The 24,577-nt window shown below is 36.2% G+C and overlaps 1 protein-coding gene and 1 long non-coding RNA gene across 11 annotated transcripts; one reads left to right on the top strand and one right to left on the bottom strand.

Annotated features, from left to right (window-relative positions):
• Nucleotides 1–17,170: 17,170 nt before the first annotated feature.
• On the top strand, nt 17,171–20,229 carry LOC145074701 (uncharacterized). 10 transcript variants are annotated; one of them, XR_013692027.1, is made up of 6 exons: nt 17,176–17,913; nt 18,026–18,144; nt 18,346–18,739; nt 19,019–19,104; nt 19,528–19,651; nt 20,004–20,229. It is a non-coding gene; the product is annotated as an uncharacterized LOC145074701 (long non-coding RNA). The 10 variants fall into 10 exon arrangements; XR_013692029.1 differs by having other exon boundaries at nt 17,180–17,913; nt 18,346–18,598; nt 18,687–18,739; nt 19,329–20,229; XR_013692022.1 differs by having other exon boundaries at nt 17,171–17,913; nt 18,346–19,104; nt 19,329–19,651.
• A 282-nt stretch (nt 20,230–20,511) lies between these two features.
• Nucleotides 20,512–23,272, bottom strand: LOC145075131 (NAD(P)-binding Rossmann-fold superfamily protein). The gene is made up of 3 exons (XM_079021431.1): nt 23,180–23,272; nt 22,985–23,053; nt 20,512–21,525 (listed from the first exon to the last, which is right to left on the bottom strand). The coding sequence occupies exons 1-3, from the start codon at nt 23,203–23,205 to the stop codon at nt 20,718–20,720; spliced, it is 903 nt and encodes a 300-aa protein (XP_078877557.1). The 5' UTR covers nt 23,206–23,272; the 3' UTR covers nt 20,512–20,717.
• Between the last annotated feature and the right edge of the window lie 1,305 nt (nt 23,273–24,577).

Here is a 24,577-nt window from a genome sequence, read left to right on the forward strand (position 1 = left end):
TTTAATAAGGAGTTTTAAACACATGAAGTGTTTATGAAAAACATTTGAAGGAAACTGTTTGGTAAAACGGCTAATGAGTATTAAATCATTTGAATGCTGCTTATTAATCACATGTGATTGATATAATAAGTAGCATGATTCTACTTGTATCCCCCCATAAAACATTTAAAAATAGTTAAAACATTGATTAAGGGGTATGAACTCACCTGTTGTGGGTGATACGGATGAACTGAAGAGGTAGGACTGCTAGGTGTCAAGTGAAGTCTTGAACACACTCTATGATCCTAGTTAACATATAATTTCACATATATGTAACAAATTAGTCTATAAACAACTAATAAACAAGTCAATACACCCTAGGACATGCTAAACACCTTTATCAAGTGTTATTAGCCTCTAGGATTGCATCTAAGTGTTTGTAGGGGAAGCTATTGTGTGTAGGGCTCAAGGAAAACTCCACCATGAAGTTCACGGCCCTAATAACACTACCAAATGAGTTTACGGTCGTAAACTCATGAGTTTACGTCTGTGAACTCATACCTATGTGTCTATTTGATGTTTGATGCTCTATAAGGCCCTAATAAGCATTTCTACTTAATGGCTTGGTCTATGGAAGAGTTTAGGGCATAATATAACTCCTTTTAGGATTTTACGGCCCTAGGACCATATTCCCTTGGATATTACGGCCGTAATCTCCCTTGGGAGGATGTTTATGGTGTTTTCAAGTCCTTAAATTAAGTAGGAACTAAACTAGGCTATTGTACAAGGCTTAAGAAGAGTTTATGGCACCATTTGGCACCATTTTATGGTGTTCACGACCCTAGAACCTTTTGTGCCGTGAACACCTTACTCTTGGTGTTCTAAGTGTGTTAGCTAGTCCTAAACTCATTTAGGTACATGCCCAAATTAGTCTCTTGGCTTAAGGAAGGTTTTAAGGGCATTTTGGCACTTAAACATGGAGTTCACGGCCCTGGAACACCCTTGGCCGTGAACTCACTTTTCATCCTTGATTTTTAATTGTTTTGGTGTTCTAACATGTAATGGTATTCCCTATGTTGAGTTCTAAGGCTTTGAGGGGCATTGGGACACTTTGGGCCCTTAAAATGGAGTTTACTCTCCGCGTGTTCTTGGGCGGTAAACTCCCAAATCTTGGGGTCTTGATCCGATTTTGATGTTTTCTAGTCATATACACACTAGCATACAAGCCTAAGGTAGTTACCTAACATGGGGAAAAGACTAGGTAGCATTTAAGCCACATATAGGAGTTTACTCTCCAAGAACGTTCTTGGGCGGTAAACTCCCGAATCTCACAGATTTGCTATGTAATCTAAGTTATTAAGCACATTATAAACATTATAAGACAACTAGAGAAGTGTACTCATGATTTGGGGATAAAAACCCGAAGATCCGTGAGAGAGAAAATGGCTTTTCTCTAGTTGGAAATGTAACTAATGACATAGCTACCTGAACCTCATCCAACTTCCTGAACCTCAATAATCGGCGAAAACTCTGCCCTGAACCTGGCCGAGAAATCGCTCCAAGTCATCGCGTCCAACGTGGCATCATCCCCCAAAGCATGACCAATCTCCTCCCACCAATCCCTCGCTCTGTCCTTCAGAAGACAGGAGGCGAGTCTAACCTTGTCCCCCTCGGGACACTTGCTCGTACGAAAAGCGTTGACAACATCAGCCAACCATCTGCTGCTAGCAATGGGGTCCCTAGCCCCATGATAATCTGGTGCCCCACAGGCTCTGAACTCTCGAAATGTCAAGGTACGTGCTCCCATCAATGCCATCATCTCAGTACGGAAGGCTCCCAGCCTCTCATCCAAAATCTCCAGTATGCCCTCCTTGACCGTGCCAAAGACACAGGAGTCTGAGCTAAAATATTGCGCGTAACCTCAGCTGATATCAACTCTCTCATCCGCTCCTCGAGCTGCTCGGTCCCTGAACCCGAGCCTGATCCCTCTCCGGCGCCTGATCCGCCCGTTGGTCTCTCTCGCAATGTCACCATGCTAAAAATATACCACAACCACTATCAGAATACTCATCACTCATACGAGACCAAACATGCCCTACCAGGTTCCCGGTCTTGTCTCTGCCCTTCCCGAATCGAGTACGGATCCTCTGCTTTCAGTAGTACGGGCCCATACTACCTTCCACATCTATCCGTACTTTCCTCAGGAATTGCTTTGACTCCACCAGGTCCCTTATCCACTAATACTGCTCCCAACACTATCTCATCCTAGGCTTACCCTAGGGAAACCTCTGACTCAACTCAAACCAGTCCTCATCTGCTGAAGGTCTCCTTGTGATGCCAATTAGCCATCACCTAGATACCATCACATACGACGAGGCTCAGATAATCCTTCATGTGAAATAAAGGAGTAGTTGGCTCCAGAATCAAACAATATATGAGCAGGTAATTCGTTTACGAGAAAGGTACCTGAAGCGACATCAGCTTCATCCTTCGCAGCCTCAAGTGTCATCTGGAAGGCTCTCGCCTTCGGCTTTGGTGGAATGTTGGGCCTAGCTGCCTCCTTCTTCTTCGGACAGTCTTTCAAAATATGCCCCTCTTCATTGCAACCAAAACACATCCTTTTGTTGTTCGGACATTCATTGGCAAAATGTCCAACCTTTCCACACTTGTAGCAGGTCACATCCTCGCTACATTTCCCAAAGTGCTTTTTCTTACACTTATCACACCACTTTGCTTCGCCTCCTTTTCCTCCAAACTTTTTCGAATCAGATTTCGAAAATTTTCCTTTCTTACCGGAACCAGATGTTCCTTCAAACTTTCTTTTCTCACCAACATCAGCCTTGTCGGTGGTTCTCCCCTTGATCATGTTCTCCACAGACTTGGCAGCCCAGATAGCTGCCTCTAGAGTAAGTGCCTGACGTACTGGCACCTCGTACTCCCATGGAAGTCCCTTCGCATACCGATCCACCTTTGTCAACTCGTCTGGAACGATACGTAAGGCAAACTCCATCTTATCGGTGAAGTTATTGGTGTGCTCATCAACTGACATGCTACCTTTCGTCAATGTCAAAAACTTATTCTCCAACTCCAACAGATTTTGAGCCGAGCAGAACTTGCGCTTAAACTGCACCAAGAACTCTGCCCATGACAATTGCAGTGGCTCGTTAGGGCTCAAAGTCTTCCCTAGAGTGTTCCACCAACGAACAGCTCCACCTCGGAATTGACGCACGACATAGATAGTCTGCAATTTACCTCTGCAGCCACAAGTCATGAAGGCTAGCTCCATTTCGGAGATCCAATCCATAACCCCAATCGGATCCTCCTTTCCATTGAAGGTCGATGGTTTGCAAGTCAAAAAGTCCTTGTACTTGCATCCCATTCCATCATTCCTTCCTTCATGGTTATCTTGCCTAACTATTGGTGGGTTGGCTTGACCAATAGACCCATTGAAGTTTCCACCTTCCGAGTGCCCTTCATTCAGTTCAGGCTCTTCCACACGAATCGACAGTTCTTCACGATTTTGTTGAAGCAACCGTCTAGTTTCATCCATCTGACGATCCAACATCGTCTGAATCATCAATTGCACACCAGCCATGGTTATTGGCTCAGGTGCTGCTGCTACGACAGGTATTGGCTCAATCACTGGTGGTTGATTCCTGTTTTCGTCAGCATTTCCAACTCCACTTCTTGTTCTCACCATTTTGATCTACACCGAATAAGGTGAAATTAGATCCTCAATCATGATAGATATTCAAATCATCCTTATCACTCCGAAACGTTTACATGCTAGTTCTAATATCGTAGACGTACGCTTAGAATCCTACACACATAAGGTTTCTAGATCCGGTCGGCAACAGACCATAGATCCGAACAAATAATATCATATATGGCAACATATAACATTTAGCACATAAAGCATTTTAGGCAACTTTCCTAAAATAAACTAGTGCTCGTGTCTAAATCACAACAGACACACATCTCAAAACTTCACTTAGCATTCTAAGTTTAAGTCTAGAAATCCTACAAATTCCTAGTTCGCTTAAACTAATGCTCTGATACCAACTGTGACATCCCCAAAATCTCGGCCAGAAAAGACCGATTTTCATTTATGCTTTTAAATATTTTCAGAGTAAATCCTTTTGATTTGAAAGAGTTGCGAAATTTGTTCCCAAAAACAAAACATGATAAAACATTGTTTACCGAAGCATTTCATAAAAGAAATGTATTTTCATTATAATCAAAACTCGGGGTGTCATGTTCCGATACAGACCAATAAGCATAAACGAATACATTACAAGTCATATAACAAATATAAACATATGCAGACTTGTAAACAAAACAACTTGATGGTTCATCCATCTCATGCCCTTCCGCCACTACCTGTAATACAATTTAAAACTGAGTGGGTCAGGCTTGGGAGCCTGGTGAGCATATAGGGTTTTCAACCCACAATAAATATCATATTTAATTTTCACCAACCAACAATAACCCAATTACCCATTCCCGTTATTCTCACTTTAATGTCCCTAAAACAACTAACATAAGGGACCTAGTCTAAGAATATTTCATCGGGGCGACAACACATGCTTCGGGGGTACCTCAGCAATATAAGTCAAATAAGGCAACCATGAGGGGGATGGAGTACAGCGAATGAACACCCAAGTTCATTAACACCTACAGGTGGCGAACCTGCTAATGTTTCCACAAGATTGTCTAGAATAGCCAGTGGTCGTCATCTAAACTCCGCTAGATGACTCAATCAAACAACAACGAGGCCTCTCGTTTGTTTATTACACACCAACTGTCTACCCATGTTCTACCCAACATATTAGTAGATAAAAATATACATTTGTATACATAGTTTAAAGAAAACCTGTATAGCATGCTTTAATCAACACATATATATCACATAACAGACGAGGCACACACACACATAACACATATCTCATAAAGAAATAAGCAGATCTATAAGATAGAAGAGAGTGAATACACATTCACACATAACACAACCAAATATATACACATAGCACGTATTTTTATATAAAATACTTCGTATTATTGTATTAGAAAGAAATAACTACACACTCACACTTATAAACAACAATACTCTTAATACACTCGAACCAAACTCGTATTATTATTGTGTTTATGAAAGGTAGTATACACTCACCTGATCAGAAGATGATCGGACAGCACTACGACTTGCAGAAGTAGTAATCCTCAGCAGATCTGGAAGATCTCTTCAAAAATCGAACTTCTCGCGGGCAGAGCTTCGGCTCGGGAACCGCACTTCTCGGGATCTTTGGGGTCTCGGGACTTGCCTCGGGGCTAGAGTATGATACCGGGGCTTCGGGGTATCTTCGGCACGAAAAACGATGCAAAAGACTAGAGAGAAGAGAAGAAATGAACAAGAAATATGGCTGTCTTCGGATCCCTTTATATAGAGGCTGGAGCCTCGGAGTACGCGGGGCGTACTGCAGTACGTAGCGCGTACTGCTTCCGAAATCGTCACTGCATGCGTCATCCGAAGTGTCGACACTATGCTGAGTACGCGGTAGCGTACCCTCATACGCGGGGCGTACTCCGGATCACACCGGTGACTCGCCTTCGGATAATACCTCCGATTTTGATTTAAATTTAATTACTAAATGATTAATAAACTTCGGAAATTCATAACTTCTTCATACGAACTCCGTTTTCGACGTTCTTTATATCCACGGAAAGGTGAGACCACGCTCTACGACTTTCGTTTAGACTCCGTCGGCTAATTTTGACTTTATTTTTATTAATTATTTTTAATAGGCCGCGACAGAAACTTTCGTTATAAATTCATAACTTCTTCGTTTGACGTCCGTTCTCGCCTAACTTTTTATCGTTTCGATACCAACAATGAGATCTTCGATTCTCATTTAGATTGCTTCGGCTAAAAACCGCTCGATCTCAAATCGAGTATTTCAGGGTGTATACCGCTAAGCCGGAACTTCGATAAATCATAACTTCCTCATACGAAGTCAGATCTGGGCGTTCTATATATATTCGGAAACCTCGTTTCGACTACTACAACATTAACCAAAGATATTAAGTTTATTTTACACTTAAATTTTGACGCTTATTTTTATTCTTAATTAATCAAACCACCTAATTAAGCAATTAAGCACAAAACACATAATACTCAAATAATACAATCTTATTATTATTTCAAAACGAGTTACAAAGGTTAACCTAGACTATTACATTGCTAAAAGTGGCAAGCCCGGAAACACAGGCGTTACACATACCATGCTAAACCACTTACTTCACATCCTGGGCCACGCCCGCTATCCTGGGCCTCGCCCTCTACTTCGGGCCTCGCCCGTTACAACGGCCCCGCCGCTCCAGGCCCCGCCTGGCTTCGAGCCCCGCTCGGATACAGATCTGTTTCACTTAGGCCTCGCCTGTCACAGGGCCTCGCCCACTAACATATAATATCACATAAACATATCACATAACATTACATAAACTAAACATATACTGACAACTCTTGCTCTAAGGCCTCACCTATCTCTGGGCCCCGCCCGTGTCCTGCTACTGATGAGTCATGGAACCTCGTCCATACTCCTGCTGATAGTGAGATACGGGCCCAGCCCACCCTCACTCCTTTCCTAACTTGGGCCTCGCCCCTGCTCTGCTGCTATTGAGATGTGGAACACCATCCACACTCCGCTATTGGTGATATACGGGACCTCGCCCTCACTCACCTCCCTACCAGGCACATACAAGTATCACACAGACAACAAGTATAAACTATCACATAAACCGCTCCTTGGGCACCCACCCTCTATCATTGGACCTCGTCCGAATATCATACTAGCATACTGTGCCTAGGGCTAACCCCCGGGTCTTTTACTCATAATTACATGGGCCGACATTGTGGCCGTAGACCCATTCATACAAAGGGAAAATCACCTGATACTGCTGAACTCCTGCTGCTAACCCCCTTGACCGCTACCTGACCACTGACTCCGAACTGCTGCTCCGCTAGCTCCCCGAGCTACCAATATCAACATAACACTTAGTCTAACTGACCTTCAAAGGTCAACCAAGTCAACTCCGGTCAAAGTCAACGTCCTGGTCAAAGTCAACCTTCCAGGTCAACCCTACTCGTCGAGTCACCCTACTGACTCGCCGAGTTCATAAGTCCAGAGTTCTTCCACTCGCGACTCTACTCGCTGAGTCAGCCACTGACTCGTCGAGTCTACTGATTCCCGATTCCTGTCCTGTCCAACTCACTGAGTCCTGGCTCGACTCGCTGACTCGAGACTTAACTCGAAGGGTTTGGGACCACGCGACCTGACTCGTCGAGTCTACGAACAGACTCACCGAGCACACACAATCTTCATCCAACTCGCCGAGTTCATGCCTATCTTCATCCGACTCAACGAGTTGTTCATCCCACTCGTCGAGTTCCTCCTCATCTTCAAGCTACTCGCCGAGTCCACTCGAAGGACTCGCCGAGTCCAATAAGATCCACTTACATGCAGAGGACTTCCGAGTCATGCATGAACTCCAAACTGTAGATCTACCCTTCCCAAGCCCATTCCCCACGTAAAGTTGCAAACTTTACGTGTAGAGAGGGAGATCTAGGCAAAATGCACTAATAACTAGGGTTTAAGACCAAGAGGATCCAAAATCCACCCAATGGCTGATACTTTACGAGATTCTAAACCAACACAAGCATGGATCTGAGGTAGCAACCTCAGATCTGGACCTCAAGCTCAAGATTGATCTTAAACATGGCTTAAAAGCCCCAAAACTCATAACCAAAGAAGATCTAAAGGAGGGAAACGAATTAATACCTTCCAATGCTCTGAAATGTTCCCCAAACTTCAGATCCAAAGACACTCCTTGATGCTTCAAAGATTCCCACTCCTTCTTCTTCTTTAAAACCACTCAAAAATGGCTAAAAGCTTGAATGAACACAATGGAGGCTTAGGGTGCGGCGTTCTGGGTGTGAGAGGCAGTAAAGGAGCCCTAGGAAGAAGATTGAGACGTTTAAATAGGCTCCAAGCCCCGGATTTAGGGTTTTCCTCGCACAGACCAGACTCGCCCAGTCCACTTGGCCGACTCGCCGAGCTGGTCACTTACTCCTCGACCCGGATCCCGCTCCGACTCGCCGAGTCCTTCCTTGGACTCGTCGAGTCCCTCCTAAATTTAGGGTTTCCTTTACTTTCAAAATCTTGGGTGTTACATCATGTGTCATGATCTGGTTGTGACATTACTAATATCAAGTGGTGAAAGATAGCATCTGGAATGTCTGAAAAGTTTACAACACGAAAACATTCATTATATGTACTATGATGCATTTTTTAAGCGATGTTTGTTTTGTGGATTCCGGTGGAATTGGAATATAAAATTCTTTTCCATGGCATCCAAATGGACAAAATTAATTTCCACTGGGATCCTTTAGGTTGTATGTTTGATGGATTTCATTCATAAAGTTGGATGGAAGGAATTCATTTTTATTCTCTTTTTTTTTTCTTAAAAAAAATACCAAAATATCCTTACCCTTTTGTAGTTGGCTATGTTTGGAATGGAACTGAGATGGTGATCAAGATTTTGAGTTTTGAAATGAAGATGAAGCAAAGGTATATGTGAGCATTTGAGTTGCAAAACATAAACAACAAATTTTTGTCCATGTGAGCTTTGAATATATTTTGATGACTTGGAATATTGATTCTGTATATAAATGGGTTGTTGGCTTTTAATTTGTTTTAAGTCGTGAGTTGAAAGTCTTTCAACGTTAATCGCTTGAAGAATATTGAAATATGAAAAATGTTCCAAAATATGTAGATATGAAATTTTTGTTGGAATATATAAAATCTTTTTCGACACATATTGAAATTAAGAAGGGTTGTTGTTTTCCTGTTTGAATATTGAACATAATTATTTAAAATATTTCAATAATTTTTTTAATATAGATTGAATTAATTAACTAATTGTTATTCATTTGTATTTATTTGAAAATTTTACTTTAAAAAATGATTAATGTTTTTACTTTTATATTTAATTTTTTAAAATCAACCCGTGTAATACATGGGTTTCACACCTAGTTCCGAATATAGAATAATAGAATGATATTCTAACTTACAAATCTTTCCATTGATAAACATTAGTGTTACAGAGTATTTTACAAGTAAAAATAGCGTTTATAGAATACTTCTCTTAACATTAAAATTATAATATTACAAAAAAAACTTAGTGTCATAACAGTAGTTGATTTTTTCAACAACAAAAAACAAACTTGAATAAAAATAATACATTTTTACAAAGTGATTAAAACTTAACATGGATTATGATTTATAAAGTATATCCATAACATTTCAGTTATAAAGAACTACCTGTACAAAACATGATTTTAGAATATTAAACATTAACATAATAATATTAGACGTGTAATATGACAAAGTTAGAAATGTAACAACACAATATATAATATATATTGAATCAAACTAGTTGATTATTTCAACAAAAAAATCAAACAAGAATATTTGGAATCCAAACAAAAGAACCATTAGTTGAAATGAATTCAATACTTGAATAAGATTCTTCAAAATTATAGTCAGATAACATAATACCAAAAACCTTAAAAAATCTATCACATGCATGTAAGATCTATTAAATATTAATTCATCTCAGCACTTGTTAAAAACTTCTAATTTGAAGTCAACATGCTATAGTAATGTAATTAATGATACAACATAACAATGTAGTATGTAATGCAACATTCATAAGAAAAATACTTTGAATCTAATGATCGTTTCTTGAGTACAACCAGATACTACACATCAATAAGAGCAATCAATATTGTTCAAAGAGACATCTCTAACCTTTTGTGTTCGGAGAAACTTTTTTTACACAATTATAGTAAGGATCATATTCTAGAAACAAGTATAAGAGAAACCAATATTTTCTTTAGTATAACCCTTTTTCAGCAAGCTAACAAGAAGATATCCAAACCAAACTATGTTGAATAGACCTCCAACATTATGTGTTTGAATAACTAAAAAAGTTACTTTTAACAAAACTATGCTAAATTTAATAAAAGTAGTCAACATTGCTTTATTTTTCACTAATTGTGACTCATATTTTTGGAAATATACTCATATTCTTAAAGAAGAATTAATCACGAGAAGGGATGATACATCTGACTCTTTTTTCATTCAGGACTTTCATCAAACAGGTAGAATGCATGTATAGTTTAAGTGATATTGTTGAATAATAATAATAATTACTTTGTAAATACGTTGTCAATTTTACAAAACACATTGCCTGAAAAGTGTTGAAAATCAAACCTTAAAAGTGCTCACAGTCAAACCTTGACAAATTGTACAAAACATAAATCTGATAAATAGAAATCGAATCTTGAAAGTGCTTAAAATAGATCTAAAACAGATAAACAAATGTGATTTGTTGAAGAATTGTTGAAATGGAAGATCAACGAAGAAAAACTAACCTTTTTTTGTTGAAAATGGATGATTATGGTGCTAAAAATCGACCCCAATCAATTCGATTATCAACTGCAGACGTAGAAGAATGATTGTTGAAAATAACCTCTATCTGATGATCACCCCCAAATAGCGATAGATGGAAATCAACCCCAATCAATTCGATTATCAATTATAGATGTAGAAGAATGAAGAAGATGAACTCGAAAAATACAAAAATCATGATTTTAGAGGCTATGATTTAGATTGGATACAATCATTTTTCAATCAATCGATCTAAAAAATTAGAGGATGATATGGTTGAAATAAGTGATGATTTAAGGAGATTGAAGATCGATTACGTGAGAAGATTAATGAATGTTGATCACATAGGAGCGATAATCTTGGTAGAAGAATCGGAGTAGATGAAGATGTTCTTGAAGATGACATGAATATGATGCTAATTGTGTATCAGATATGGTAGTGACGTTATATTTAACTTAGTGACTAATTTGTCCCTAATTAACTAATCAGTTAGATTAATTAGTGTTAATCCCCTTTTTTTATAATCCAAAAGATCAAATTTGATGAAAGGCTAAGATTTGGTCCCCATGTCTCACAAAATATAGGCGGTCTCAAATGAACCTCTACCTATATATATATATATATATATATATATATATATATATATATATATATATATATATATATATATATAATTGTTGCAAGTGTTTTGTATACTAAGTATATGAGTAACTTTTATTGTTTTCACTACACCGGATATATACTACATACACTACATCGGATTCATGAAATCAGATGAGCCGATTAAATTAGCATATGCATAAAAAATGGATATTGTTTTTTATTTAAGGAGAGTGAGTAATTAAAACAAAAATAAAAGGATTCAGCAGTAGAAAATCTAGAAAGCTTATTGGTAAAAAAAATTAAATTAGAGAGCGATGGTAACCAGGATTCGAACCCTGGCCGCTTAGAAGAAGATTTAAAGGCACGTCTCTAAGCCAGAAAACTAAAAGGCATTTTTGAATTTTTTTTTACTTAAATCTAATATATATTAATAAATTAACTATATAACTTGGCTAAATTTCGGGCCCTATTTTTCTCAGGGACCTGTGCGGTCGCACACCCTGCACCCCCTTAGGGTTGGGCCTGGAGCTACGCGTTGCGTAGCCTATGTAAGCCATGTGTACTCACGTTAAAGCCAATCGTCCCATTAAGTGCTTAATACAGAAAGGCATCACGTTTAACTCTCAGACCTGGTCTAAATAAGTGTCCTAAGTGATAAAGTTCCAAACTTTATGCACTTGTATGGCTTAACAATGCTCAAGAACAAGCCCTAGTTTCATAACAACTCCTAAGGATCTCAAATGCATGCATGAATGGTTGGATATGGCCAAGACACCATTTTTATGACTTAATACCCTTAAATACTTATGGAAACGCGCTCCAAAATGTCTAGGGTCATTCATACTCAAATGGACCAAAATAATGGGACAAAATGAAATGAATTTTACACATAGGGGTTAAAAGGAACATACCCATAAAGTTGAATGTTAAAGTTTTATTTGTTTTGAATGGAAACAGATAAATAAGCATGCTATTGGTTTTGGAGTTTACGAATTCTTATTGTACTTTGTGGTGCTCTTTGTATACTACGCTAAAGCTGATGCAAAATCATTAGGTTATGCCTACTTAGAGAGTTATGATTTCATCAATTGTTGAATTGATATTGTTATTGTTATTGTTATGATTTCATCAATTGATATACTTATTATTATTATTATTATTGATATTGTTATGATTTCATCAATTGTTGAATTGAATATATCGTGATTGAATTAAGCTAATGGTGAATTGGTTTCCTAGTGAATTTACTAAAGGATAGGAAGGACCAAGATATCACAACTCACTTTTGAAAGCGTGATATGTACCTACGAGTGCACAATTAAGTATAATGTGCCACATATTCCAAGAGTGTCCCTTCCATCCTTCAATTTATAATCATAATTTATACTTACTTTGTAGGGAAATTGAGTAATCTAAGACATATAAACGATTATTTTAATAATAACAACCAAGTTATTAATTCTAGAGCATCTATTCCATAATATGTCTCCGTACATTTCAGACCGACAAAGTCAATTTCAGAGTACGGTATTTAATATCATACATAGATGTGACATTACGGAATCACGGACACACATTCCGTACTCCAAAAAGCAACATTTTTCGTCCTATATATAAATGGTATCCCATGTTGTTAGTCACTTACTTCCGATCATTAGTAATTATCTATTATAACTGCTTCAATATGAGCTTCTCAAGCAGTAACCATGAAGAAAGCCTTACCAACATGCCTATTTACTTCATAACCTTCGGGGGACCAACCATCATAGTTACACCAACATCAAAACTAATATGATTGGTCGTTTTCAACTATGTTTTGTGGCTATTGGATGTGTTGTAAATTTATTTTGTACCATATTTTAATTGTTTCTTTAAAATGATATTGTTTCTATAACTAATTGTTTTGTTTTCCTAAAAAAATACAGCTCCATACATTCAAAGATTTCTTGTTACCTGTCATCTTTATAATTAGTGTCCGTCTAAGAGGGAACTACCTAAAGACAATGTTTTTAGCAGTTGCTATGGACGAAAACCACCATACACTGCCTATAGAATTTGGTATCGGAGTGACAAATTGTAACATCCTGACTCCCAGGTATAAAATTTAATTAATTTACATTAATGTTGTCAGAGAAACTCGTCGAGTAAAGGATTAAAAGGCTACATGATTTCTAGAGTCTACTCGACGAATTAGTGGACCCCAACTCGACGAGTAGGAGCTGAGTGTGAAAACCCTAATTTTCAGGGTTTGTGTCTTATTTAAAGGACCTTAATCCTTCATTTCCGCCTCCCTTATCACTTTAACACCCTGAGAGAAACCTTAAATGAGCTGGTATCATCTGTGTGTGTGTGTGTGAGAGAGAGAGAGAGAGAGTGAGAGAGAGAGAAAGAAAGAGACTAAAAGAGTGTGATTTGGTGCATTCTTGGAAGGAGATAGAAGATCATAAGGATTGGAACGGGAAGAAGCCTCTGGATCTGGTGTTCTTTCAGTTCTAGTTGCTTTTTGGAGGTAAAAAGCTATCACCTTGATCATTGTTTGGTTAGATCTCTTTTATAAGGAGTTTGTGGCCATTTCCATCTTCCTTTTTGAGCCTTTGAGTTATTTGAGCATGCCATTAAGTTGAAACTTCAGATATGGGCAGTATGAGGTCCCTTGGGCCTAAAGATTCAAGCTTTATCAAGCTATTGGCTAAGTTTTATGCATTAAGCCGTCCATAGAGCTTTGTTTTGGCACTTTGATCCCTAGGTGCCATGCATGGACGTAAAGCTTGAAGCTTTACGTGGTATTTTAGCCTTGGAAGGCTATATCTATATTTTGGGGTTTTAGTTCTTCTTAAAATCATCTGAATGAGAAATGGACTTAAGGGACTCAAAGAGTGGATGAGCCAACTCAATGAGTCGATTAGGGTTTTCCCCGATAGTCTGGATGAGCTACAACTCAGCGAGTTGATGAGACAAATTGACGAGTTGGGTTGGACTTTCCCGATTTTTTAGAGAAAAGAAGGAACTCAACGAGTCGCATAGATGCACTCGACGAGTAGGGTCAACATGGATTGTTGACTCAAGCGTTGACTTGTGTTGACTTTTAGGGTTTAGTCAAGATATGAGTTAAGAAGACCATGGAGGGGTAAAATAGTATTTCACCCTTTACGAGAGTGAGGAAAGGGGTTAACCTAACTTTTTAGAGTTGTGATTATAAAGTGTTAATTAGATATGATTATATCATGTAGGCAGTAGGCAGAGTCTAAACTGTTCGTGGGGTACTAGATCTACTTGCTTACTTACGAGGTGAGTCTTCTCACAATGCTTACCTGAGTGGTAATATTGTATGACCGGAGGGTCTTATTTGAGTTATCGACCGGAGGGTCCTATGTGCTTATATTGAGCTATGTGATATTATGTATTTTGTCTTTGTGATATATGTTACATTATTCAGTGCTTTACTAAGTTAGGACCGGAGGGTCCAAACCAAGTTGTGAGACCGGAGGGTCTTCACTGAGATACATGACTAGAGGGTCCAACCCGAGGTGTGAGACCACAGGGTCTTCACTAAGACACATGACCGGAGGGTCCACACCGATCCGTGAGACCAGAGGGTCCATGCCGAGCTATAGCCATGAGAGGCTTATTAATTGTGTATGTGATATTTTAGGGAACTCACTAAGCTTCGTGCTTACCGTGTTGTGTGATATATGTTTTAGGTACTTCTCAGGATCGCGGGAAGGCGCCGACTTGATTGTACACACCAGTTAGAGATCATGATTTTGAGGATTCTAGGATTTTATCAAACATTGTTGACTTGTGTTTTGACAACTTATACATTTTGTGGTTTTTTGGATATGTCTAAACTCAAACCGAGGATTTGAGAAAATTTTCTAAAAGGAAATGAATTTTTCTTAAATGAGTAAGCGCTTTTAAGAGATAACGAGACAGATCATTGTGTACAATCAGTCAGAGCCCGAACTGTGATTTCTCAAAATACCATTACTTGTTTATATTATGAGATATTTATGGGATATTAGAGCTGCATGCTAGAGGATAGGGTAGCTATTTCAGAATTTAGAGCTAGAGTTGCCTGATTCATGATGCCTTAGCCTAAGGTATGTTATTGATTGATCTTATTTGCTATTTGCTCTATGTGTGTACTGAGTATGGAAAACATAGCAGGAATCTTTTAGAGAGAGTTTTGAGTAATCTAGGAGAGATACCTAGATGAGCATTGAGGAATCTACCGAGAGAGTAGCTTGATATCCGTGAGGGATAGAGTACTTGTGAATTAGGATCCTAAGAGGAGGACTTGGGATGACTACATGTTGGTGTGGAAGGTAATATTGGGTCCGTACTACTGAAAGCATCGGATTTGTATGTGACCCAAGTAAGAATCTTAGGATGTTAAGGAGCGTGTAAGGGTGGGTAACCGAGTGTGTGTGTGTGTTGAGCTAGACTCTGATGATTTTTTGTTTGCGTTTCAAAGACACTATGGTGATTACCCGCAACAACCTCGGGAGCAGTGGTACTAGTGACGAGGAGATCCGCAGGATCATTCATGAGGAGGTGGCCGCAACTATCAAAGAGGCCATACCAGATATGTTCGGGTCTATTAAGACCACGTTGATTGAGACATTCGATGAGCGATATACTGCTGTCACGGAGGCTGTTGCTGCAGCCACCGCGACCATAGCTACTGCTAGGCCACAGGGAGGTGATTCGTTGTTGTTCTGTGAGTTCAGCAACACGAAGCCACCAGAGTTTGATGGGACGCAGGACCCGATTGCTGCCATGAGATGGATCTCCAATATTGAGGGGTGTTTCTATACGTGTTCGTGCCCGTATCTTAATATGGTTGGGTTTCGGGTAAAACTTAATTTTTAAAAACTCGGCTAACCCGACTCGTTTAACTCGAAACCCGATCGGGTTGACCCGATTAACAACCTTACTTTGGTGCATAAATCCCGGCTGGGGAGGCCATGGCCCCCAGGTTTTGAGCTTCCTAATAGTCTAATACCCATATATGTATAATATATTTATAAAAATTATCCAACAGTTAAGAAATTGACTAATTTGGCCCCTGTGTTTCAATCATAGAAAAAACTTATTTATTGACAAAAAGTCTAAACAACCACGAGGCATCCGAAAACATCCAGAAATCAATGCTAAAATTTAGAGAGATCTTATTTCATTACGAAAAAGAAAATTAGGAAACTAAAATCCTATAGAAATAATCAAAATTCTAACCATATTTACACAATTCTTAACTCAAACGTTGAGTTTAAAAAAAAAAATTACTGCTCCGCGCTGATTACCATTCTTTGCCTTCCATCGACGGAGTTTAAGAACATCTGATGTTCATCGTGCTTTGCCGATTACTGCTCTCAACCTCCTTTTCCGATCTTCTCTCCACAGGAAACTAAAAATGGTACTATTTTGTTTTTTCTTTCTCTTTCTCCCAAAAGTATTATCTATGAATTAGTAGATATAGAATACCTTTAGACCTTACTTGGAGACATTGTAAAGTGAGAAGTGTGATGTAGATAGACAGATTTGTAGGACAACTATTATCTATAAAGTAAAATTATTTAATAAATAACTATTATCTATAAAGTAAATTATTTATTACTTATTTATTGTTATAGATTAATTATATACTCTTTGGTGATATAAAGTTGTAAAAAACTAGAAACATCAAAATCTCTAGTATAAACAAAAGTTAACAGTATTAAAATCAGAATGTGTATATATTTAAACAAAGTTAAAGAGTAAAATAGAAGATAAGCGATTGAATGACTTGTTCGTTTTGTTCTTTGAAAAGGAAATTAACCAAAAGATTAGTTTAAAAATAATTTTGCAAGACTTTCAAAAAAAAAATCTACTAGTTCCGTTTTGATCAGCAATACAAAGATTTTTTTAGTAGTTTTATTCTTTAGTATCAATATATATATATATATATATATATATATATATATATATATATATATATATATATATATATATATATATATATATGAAATTGTATTTTTTTTCTCTTTTGGCCCTCTATTTCAATTGGTTTGTCAAACAACCCCTATTGGATGCTTTTTTTTTTTTTTATTTTCTCTTTTGTGTTTAATTTATTCTATTTATTTATGCAGTTATATATTACACGTGGTGTGAAGTCCAAAGATACCGTCTTGCCATCGTCATCGCTTCCTTTCACCGTTTCCTGCCACATGTCACCAATACGTGTTGTTTCATTGTTTTTTCCACCGCCTTGGTTTTGCTCTAACCCATCTCCAGTCCTTCTCCAACATTCTGGCCTCTGCAAAGACTTCTAGCCCTAAACATCACCATTCAGGCCTTCAGACGGAAACATCGAATGCGATGTAGTCCAAACCTAACGATCGCCGGCTCCAATTCCAGTTATTCGGAGTGATCCCTCGGAGATCTGATTGTAAGGATGAATTTCGTCGGGGTGGTCCGATTTCTAAACGGAAGCAGCCAATCAGAAGGGAAAAGGATGTGGTGAGGTTGGGATAAAACCGAACACCAGGTCTTCGGTTCTCGACGGATGAACAATCGTTAGGAGGTGGTTCCGACTTATCAGCAGCATTTTTTTTGTTGGTTCCTTTTATCATTTTTGTTGCAGGTTTTTAGATGGAGAGGAGATTGAAAAGTAGCAGGCGAGGGGTTGCTTGGTTGTAGGCTCGAAAAAGGCAGTGCGCAAGGGGAGGTACAACAGGTCTCTGGTCTCACAAAGCAAAGGGTCACCAATGTTCTGCCTTTTAGGACTTTGCCTGACCAAGGTTTCTCAACGACTAAATCTTACCTCACAGAAGAAATTGACCAGGTTTGTTTCTTATTTTTTTTGGTTTTATTTCTTTTCGTCTATCACGACGTTCCAGATTGACCACTGAACAATCACGTTTCCATTTGTTTTGTTAAATCGTTGTTTATTGTAGATGATCTTTGAAACTTTTGGGTTTATGCTATTTTTCCTAAATCAAAAGCAGCAACAACACCAATACCATCAAAAGCAGTTTTTGGGTTTTCATTTGGTCTCTTTCGATTCTGTTTGAAGGTATTTCTCATTTTCTTTGCTTATTTGTTTCTAATGCATAAGTATGCATGCCAACTGTTTGTGGAACTGCCCAAGTGAAACTGATATGAGATTATGCGTTTTTGTGATGAATTAAACTGATTATTGGCGACTCCAAACCCCAGTAGAGTTTTGGAAATATCGATGGGCGTACATGATTTTAATTAGATGTTGTAATTGCAGATTTTGGAGAAATCAAAGAAGATGAAGATGATGGAATTGGAAAAAATTTCAACGATGGAGATGTGTATCGGGATTGGCCTGCAGATATTGACAACGGCTCTGTTGAACTTTCTTGGTGGTTGGATGTTGTTGAGTCAATAAAAGCTTGTGGAAATGAAGCTTTCATGGTAGTTTCTATATGAACTATTTCAGTTTTATAAAAATGTTGTGATATATTTGGATCTCTCTTGGGAGGAAGAAGGAATGGATGATGGTATACTTAACACCAGCATTTCCTTATTGTTTATAAAGATTTAGTAATTTCCATTTGGACAAATTTCTTATTTGTTAAAAATTTGTAGACTGAAGTATTTATCTTGGAAAGAAAAAGGCACATATATTCACAAATAGTGTTGTAAGTTTCTCCCTGCTCTTACATTCAAATATAATGAATACAGTGAAATTTCTTTCTTTGTAATGTAAGGGTAAAATGGTCATTTAGTAATATTCAGTCGGTTTATTCGGTCTACAAAAACAAACCTTATATGCAGTGTGTTTTATCATAATTAACAGTTTAGCTACTTTACCTAATGGGAGAAAAAAAAAGGAAACAACTCCTGCAAAATATAAGGTCTTTCTCAATTAATGACCCAAAATTCTATTTTTACCCCTCATGCTTGAAAGTTGAAAATAGGTGATGCAAAAGGAGCATTGTTGAACACAGAATTTGCTTTGTGTGATGGTGGAAACAATGCAAAAGCTTGGTTTCGCCAAGGTCAGGTTGGTCATTTCATAAACAACATTTATGAAAACTAATTTCACTTGATAGAATGATCTTTAATTGTTGTTAAAACAAATAAACAATTAGGCACCACTCTTTTTTTTCTTCCATTATTTAGTCAAAATCTAATATTTATAATATTTTATGACTAAACATGTATATGCAAAATTGATTATGAATATTTCATTATTTATTAATTCTTATTACCATTTTACATATGTAGGAGGCTGATAGCAGGGACGATTTTGTATTTTACTCTAGAGTACATCTCCTTTGAAAATAGAACAAATTTTCATGTGAAAATTTTCAATCTTCATATTTATTTTCGAAGTCAATTTCCAAAGTTAATACATGGGTAATGTAATAGTATTTCAAATTCATAACTTGGATTACTATATTTTTTTGTATTTGGTATATTCTAGCGTAGATTCTTTAAAGTCATAAGGACCGAAGAGTGTTGCACATTGGTGAGGGAAACATAGACCGATAATTAACCTCTGAGATTTGAAGCCTCTCATAACCATTATCATGAAGTAATTTAGCCAGGTTTGACCTTTTCCCCTATTCTTATTTGTGATAAATTTTCATTTCCATTTCAGTGATTTATTTCAATCTTTATAAACCAAATGACATTTGGCCTAATGATATGGTTAGATGGTTGCTGTCTGTGTTTGTATGTATATGAGTGACTGGTGTGTGTGTGTTTATTTGTGTTGAATGACTGTTGTGTTTGTTGAGCTGCAATTAGGTAAGTTTTTTTATGTATATTTTATGGCTAATATTTATAAACAGCAAAGTAGTTTAAATTTATATCAAGGGATCTTGAGCTTCGGATTATTTAAGTTATAAGATTTTTATGGCTGAAATTAACCTTAATTTTTTGGAATATTCCTTCTAGCTAAAATTTTGGAAGGTTATGTCGCTATCATTTGGAACGTTTTGGAAGAAAAGTTAGTTGTGCAATCCCTAAAATGAAGGGAACTGAAGCCGCATCAAAGTTACAAGACATATGTTTAGTAAAACAAATTTTCTTTAAAGAACATAGTAATTGACAATATTAGATTATGCTTCAATGTATTTTTGAAAAGTAAATGTTAAAATAAAGTAAATTCCCTTTTTTATTATGTAACTGCATTCTGTTGATACAATACAATCAAACAAAAAACAACATCCTTCTAACCCATGCAAAGCATGGGCATCTTCCCTGGTTTTGAATTATTTTCTTATATATTGTTATTTTTGAAATTTGATTCCGGTCCCATCAACTGCTCAACATATATATATATATATATATATATATATATATATATATATATATATATATATATATATATATATATATATATATATATATATATATATATATATAATCGGACCATTTATGCATCCATAATAAGTGTTCAATATCCACAAAATTCAATTCAGCATTTATTCTTATCAACAACATACACTTTTCAAGGGATAATACGAGTTTGAAGGAACATAGGTCAAAGGAATTAGTGGATAGCTCGTGACATATGCACATAAATTCAACTTCCATCTCTAGTCTATCCATACATATATTGCAATACAGTTGCAAAATATTACTATTATGATGATCGAACATTTGGTCTCAGTGGTGTTTATGTGGAAGTGGCACATCGAATTTGGCGGTTTTGGTAGATGTAAAACCACCATCAACCACCAAGTTATGGCCATTGACATATTTAGCTTCATCAGAAGCAAGATAAACAGCAGCATTCGCCACATCACCAGGGTCACAGTAAGCCCCCTTGAACTCCCCTCCATTCCGCACCATACTCACAAGTTCTTCTTCGTCAAGCTCCGGGAAATACTCTTTCATCTCATCAATCGCAAATGCAGTCGGAATCGCAAAAGGCGATATACAGTTAATCCGTATGCCATGTTGTGACAGCTCAGATGCCAAGGATTTCACAATCCCAACAACCGTAAACTTTGAAATCGAATACGAATGCTGAGCAATTCCTCCTAAAATCCCGGTCACACTTGCAGTACACAATATGGACCCACTTTCACGGGGAATCATTACCCGTGACGCGTGCTTGATTCCGGCAAGGACCCCCCGTACGTTGACCGACATCACCCGGTCAAACATCTCGAGGTCGAGGTCGACTATGGAGCGTGGGGTCCGGCATGGGATTCCGGCATTGTTGTACATGATGTCGAGTTTTCCGTGTTTGGATACGGTGAAATCGACTGCGTTGGCGATGTCGGATTCGTTGGTGACGTTGCAAGAGATGAATGAGGCGTTTGGGCCGAGCTGTGTGGCGGTGGAGTGGCCGAGGTAGTGGTGGATGTCGGCGATTACCACCTTGGCGCCATGGCTGATGAATTTGGTGGCGGTTTCTTTGCCGATGCCGCTTGCTGCTCCGGTAATCAAGGCTACTTTGCCTTCTAGTCTGTAATGGTCAAACATGAGCACTCATATTAGATTTTTCACTTTAAAAAAAATTGGTAATGCTTTATAAAATTTGAGCAAAAATGTTTATGAGTTTAAAGATTTTTGAAACGTTCGTAACAATAACAATAAAAATAATTTTGACTCAGCATAAAAGTTTGATGATTTAACTTATGTTTGAAATTATCTTATTTAACATGATAATTTTAGATATCGTATTTTTAAATATCAAAATATTATGTTTGTTCCGTTTAAATTTTAAATATTATATTTACTTTAAATTTTTTAGAAAGACTTACTAATACATTCAACAAAACTTGAACGCTGAACCACACGTATCTATGATACCGCTGAATCATATATGTCTTGAATTCTTATTTTTGACATTTTAAAACTTTTTATAATAATTTTATATCTTTATCAATTGCCTATTATACCCTTATTTATAAGCCTAAGTTAAAAATACCTAAATCGATTTCCTAAACCCATCTCGGAACATGTGGTGGGTGTTACTGCAAAAATGTGTTGGTTGAGCACGTAATCTATATCTTCTACTCTATTTTCTTCTTATTCATTTGTATAATATGCATTAGATATTGTTCTTAAAGGTTTTAGGTTGAAAGGGTTGAATTTACTTGTATTGTGGTTGCAAAGGATAAAAGCAAAGAGAAAAAAAGGAAAACTGATACGCCCTCAGGTTGAAAAAGATGAGAGAAAGTAATAAACTCTTCAGCATTTAAATTTTCACTAAATATTAAATTACAATAAAATTCAAGTAGTTAACTAATCTTTTGTACGCAAATCACAACTTTAAGTTTTTAATAGATATAAATTAACTATATGCATTATTTTAGGCGAGTTGAAATTAAAAAACTATAACGAACATTTGAAACATCAAAAATGATTATTCCTTTTTCCGATTTGATAAGTGTACTGTTTTTATATGGAGAATCTTTGATTGAAACTGTTGTAGACCTACAAACATGTGTTGGACTTGAACCTGTCATGCACTCCATCCACTTGCAGTCTCATCCAATTATTTTGTTTTATTTTACATTTTTTTACCTAAATACGATATATATATATATATATATATATATATATATATATATATATATATATATATATATATATATATATGTGTGTGTGTGTGCGTGTGTGTGTGTTCAAGTTTCTATGATCAACTATAACAATTCATGAGTGAGATCTACAATCTTAATTAAAATTAAAATGGGCCAACATGTAAGGGTTGTCAAATGAATAAAATTTTTATACTGTAATTTCTTAAATTATTTTATTTTAAAGACCTGCATTATTATTTTAATAATATGATTCTATAATTACACATATTATATTAATTAGTATTATTAAAAACAGACAAAAAGCTACGAGACAAACCGCCCGGTTATGCATACAAACATCGGTTAGAGTTATTGTTGATCGTAGAATAAGAAACAAACCTTGGAGACTGAGCAGAGAAACTCCTAAATTGGAAACTTGGAGCACCCAGACCTCTTGAAATGGAGATGCTTCATGACAAACCCAAAAAAAGAAAAATCTCAAGTATGAAATGAAAGTGTATATGTGTCTGTCTCTCTGTGAGAGAGAGAGAGAGAGAGAGAGATTAGATAGATCAAGTAGAAGAAAATACTCACCAAGTGGATCTGATTGATCTAAGCATCTTTGGTCTTGATTACACCTACAACACACCTTTAGTAGAGAACCAAAGACACTGCAAAGCATAAAATGGTGATATATATATATATATATATATATATATATATATATATATATATATATATATATATATATATATATATAAAAGTTCAGATTCATTTGAGACTATTGTAATTTTTTGAGACTATGAGACCAAATCTAAAAATAATTTTAAAATGCAAAATAAATGAAAAAATCCAAAAATTCTTTTTTTAAATATTATTTTCGGAACTTGAATTAACTAAAAAGAAATAAATAAAAATCCCGTTTTTTTTTTTAAAAATACGTGAAATATTCTAATAGAATATTACACTGTACATATTTTAAAAAATAATTTTAAAATACAAAATAAATGGAAAAATCTAAAAATTCTTTTTTTAAATATTATTTTCGGAACTTAAATTAACTAAAAAAAATAAAAATAAAATCCCCTTTCTTTAAAAAAATACGTGAAATATTCTAATAGAATATTACACTGTACATATTCTAAAAAATAATTTTAAAACGCAAAATAAATGGAAAAAATCCAAAAACTCTTTTTTTAAATATTATTTTCAGAACTTGAGTTAACTATAAAAAAATAAAAAAAATATGTCTCACGGTCTCACAAAATTAGGCCGTCTCACATGAACCTAACCACACACACACACACATATATATATATATATATATATATATATATATATATATATATATATATATTCACATTCACATTCACATGGGATGCCATATGTCTTGGATTTACATATAAAGTAAGGTAATCAAATTTACTAACCGAAACCTATATGTTGATAATCAACAGTTTGATAGTCAAACATGTTTGATAAGTACTTGGTAGTACCATACCAATTGATTACTTACAACATAACAAATGGTTGTGTTGTATCGACAATTCATTATTAAATTAAATCTAAAGGATATAATTGTACTTTACTATATATATCATAAGTTAGTTCTCATTTAATTAACAGACCAAAACTATTTTCATATTCTTTGAGTAAATAGCCATAGGTAGTATTTGAGCACCCATATTCTTGAATGTAATTAATTGAGTTTTCAAAAAAGTAAAAAAATGATCGAACTATAAAATAGAGTTTTCCATTAAACAAAATTATGTACTAATTGAAAATCTGTTTGATTGTTGAATTTCCACTTCAATTTCCACATTTAAAAACCATTATTCCATATGATCCACTCCTTTCGAATGTACAAGAATTGATTGTTTCAATATGTAACTTCGGTTTGACATACATTCTTCATTTCATTTAATTAACTTTTAAAAGAAATGATGATGATGAATGTTTTTCATGTAAGAATCGATTAAAAATGGAACTAAT

The sequence above is a fragment of the Lactuca serriola genome, chromosome 9, assembly GCF_051521515.1.
Source record: "Lactuca serriola cultivar US96UC23 chromosome 9, Lser_US96UC23_V15, whole genome shotgun sequence".
Taxonomy (NCBI): domain Eukaryota; kingdom Viridiplantae; phylum Streptophyta; class Magnoliopsida; order Asterales; family Asteraceae; genus Lactuca; species Lactuca serriola.

Coding starts and splice junctions, on each gene's coding strand:
- LOC145075131 (XM_079021431.1), bottom strand. CDS start 23,205: ATGCTTAGATCAATCAGATCCACTTG. Junction 23,054..23,179: donor AGATCAATCAGATCCACTTG/GTGAGTATTTTC, acceptor TTTGTCATGAAG/CATCTCCATTTCAAGAGGTC. Junction 21,526..22,984: donor TTCTCTGCTCAGTCTCCAAG/GTTTGTTTCTTA, acceptor TGACCATTACAG/ACTAGAAGGCAAAGTAGCCT.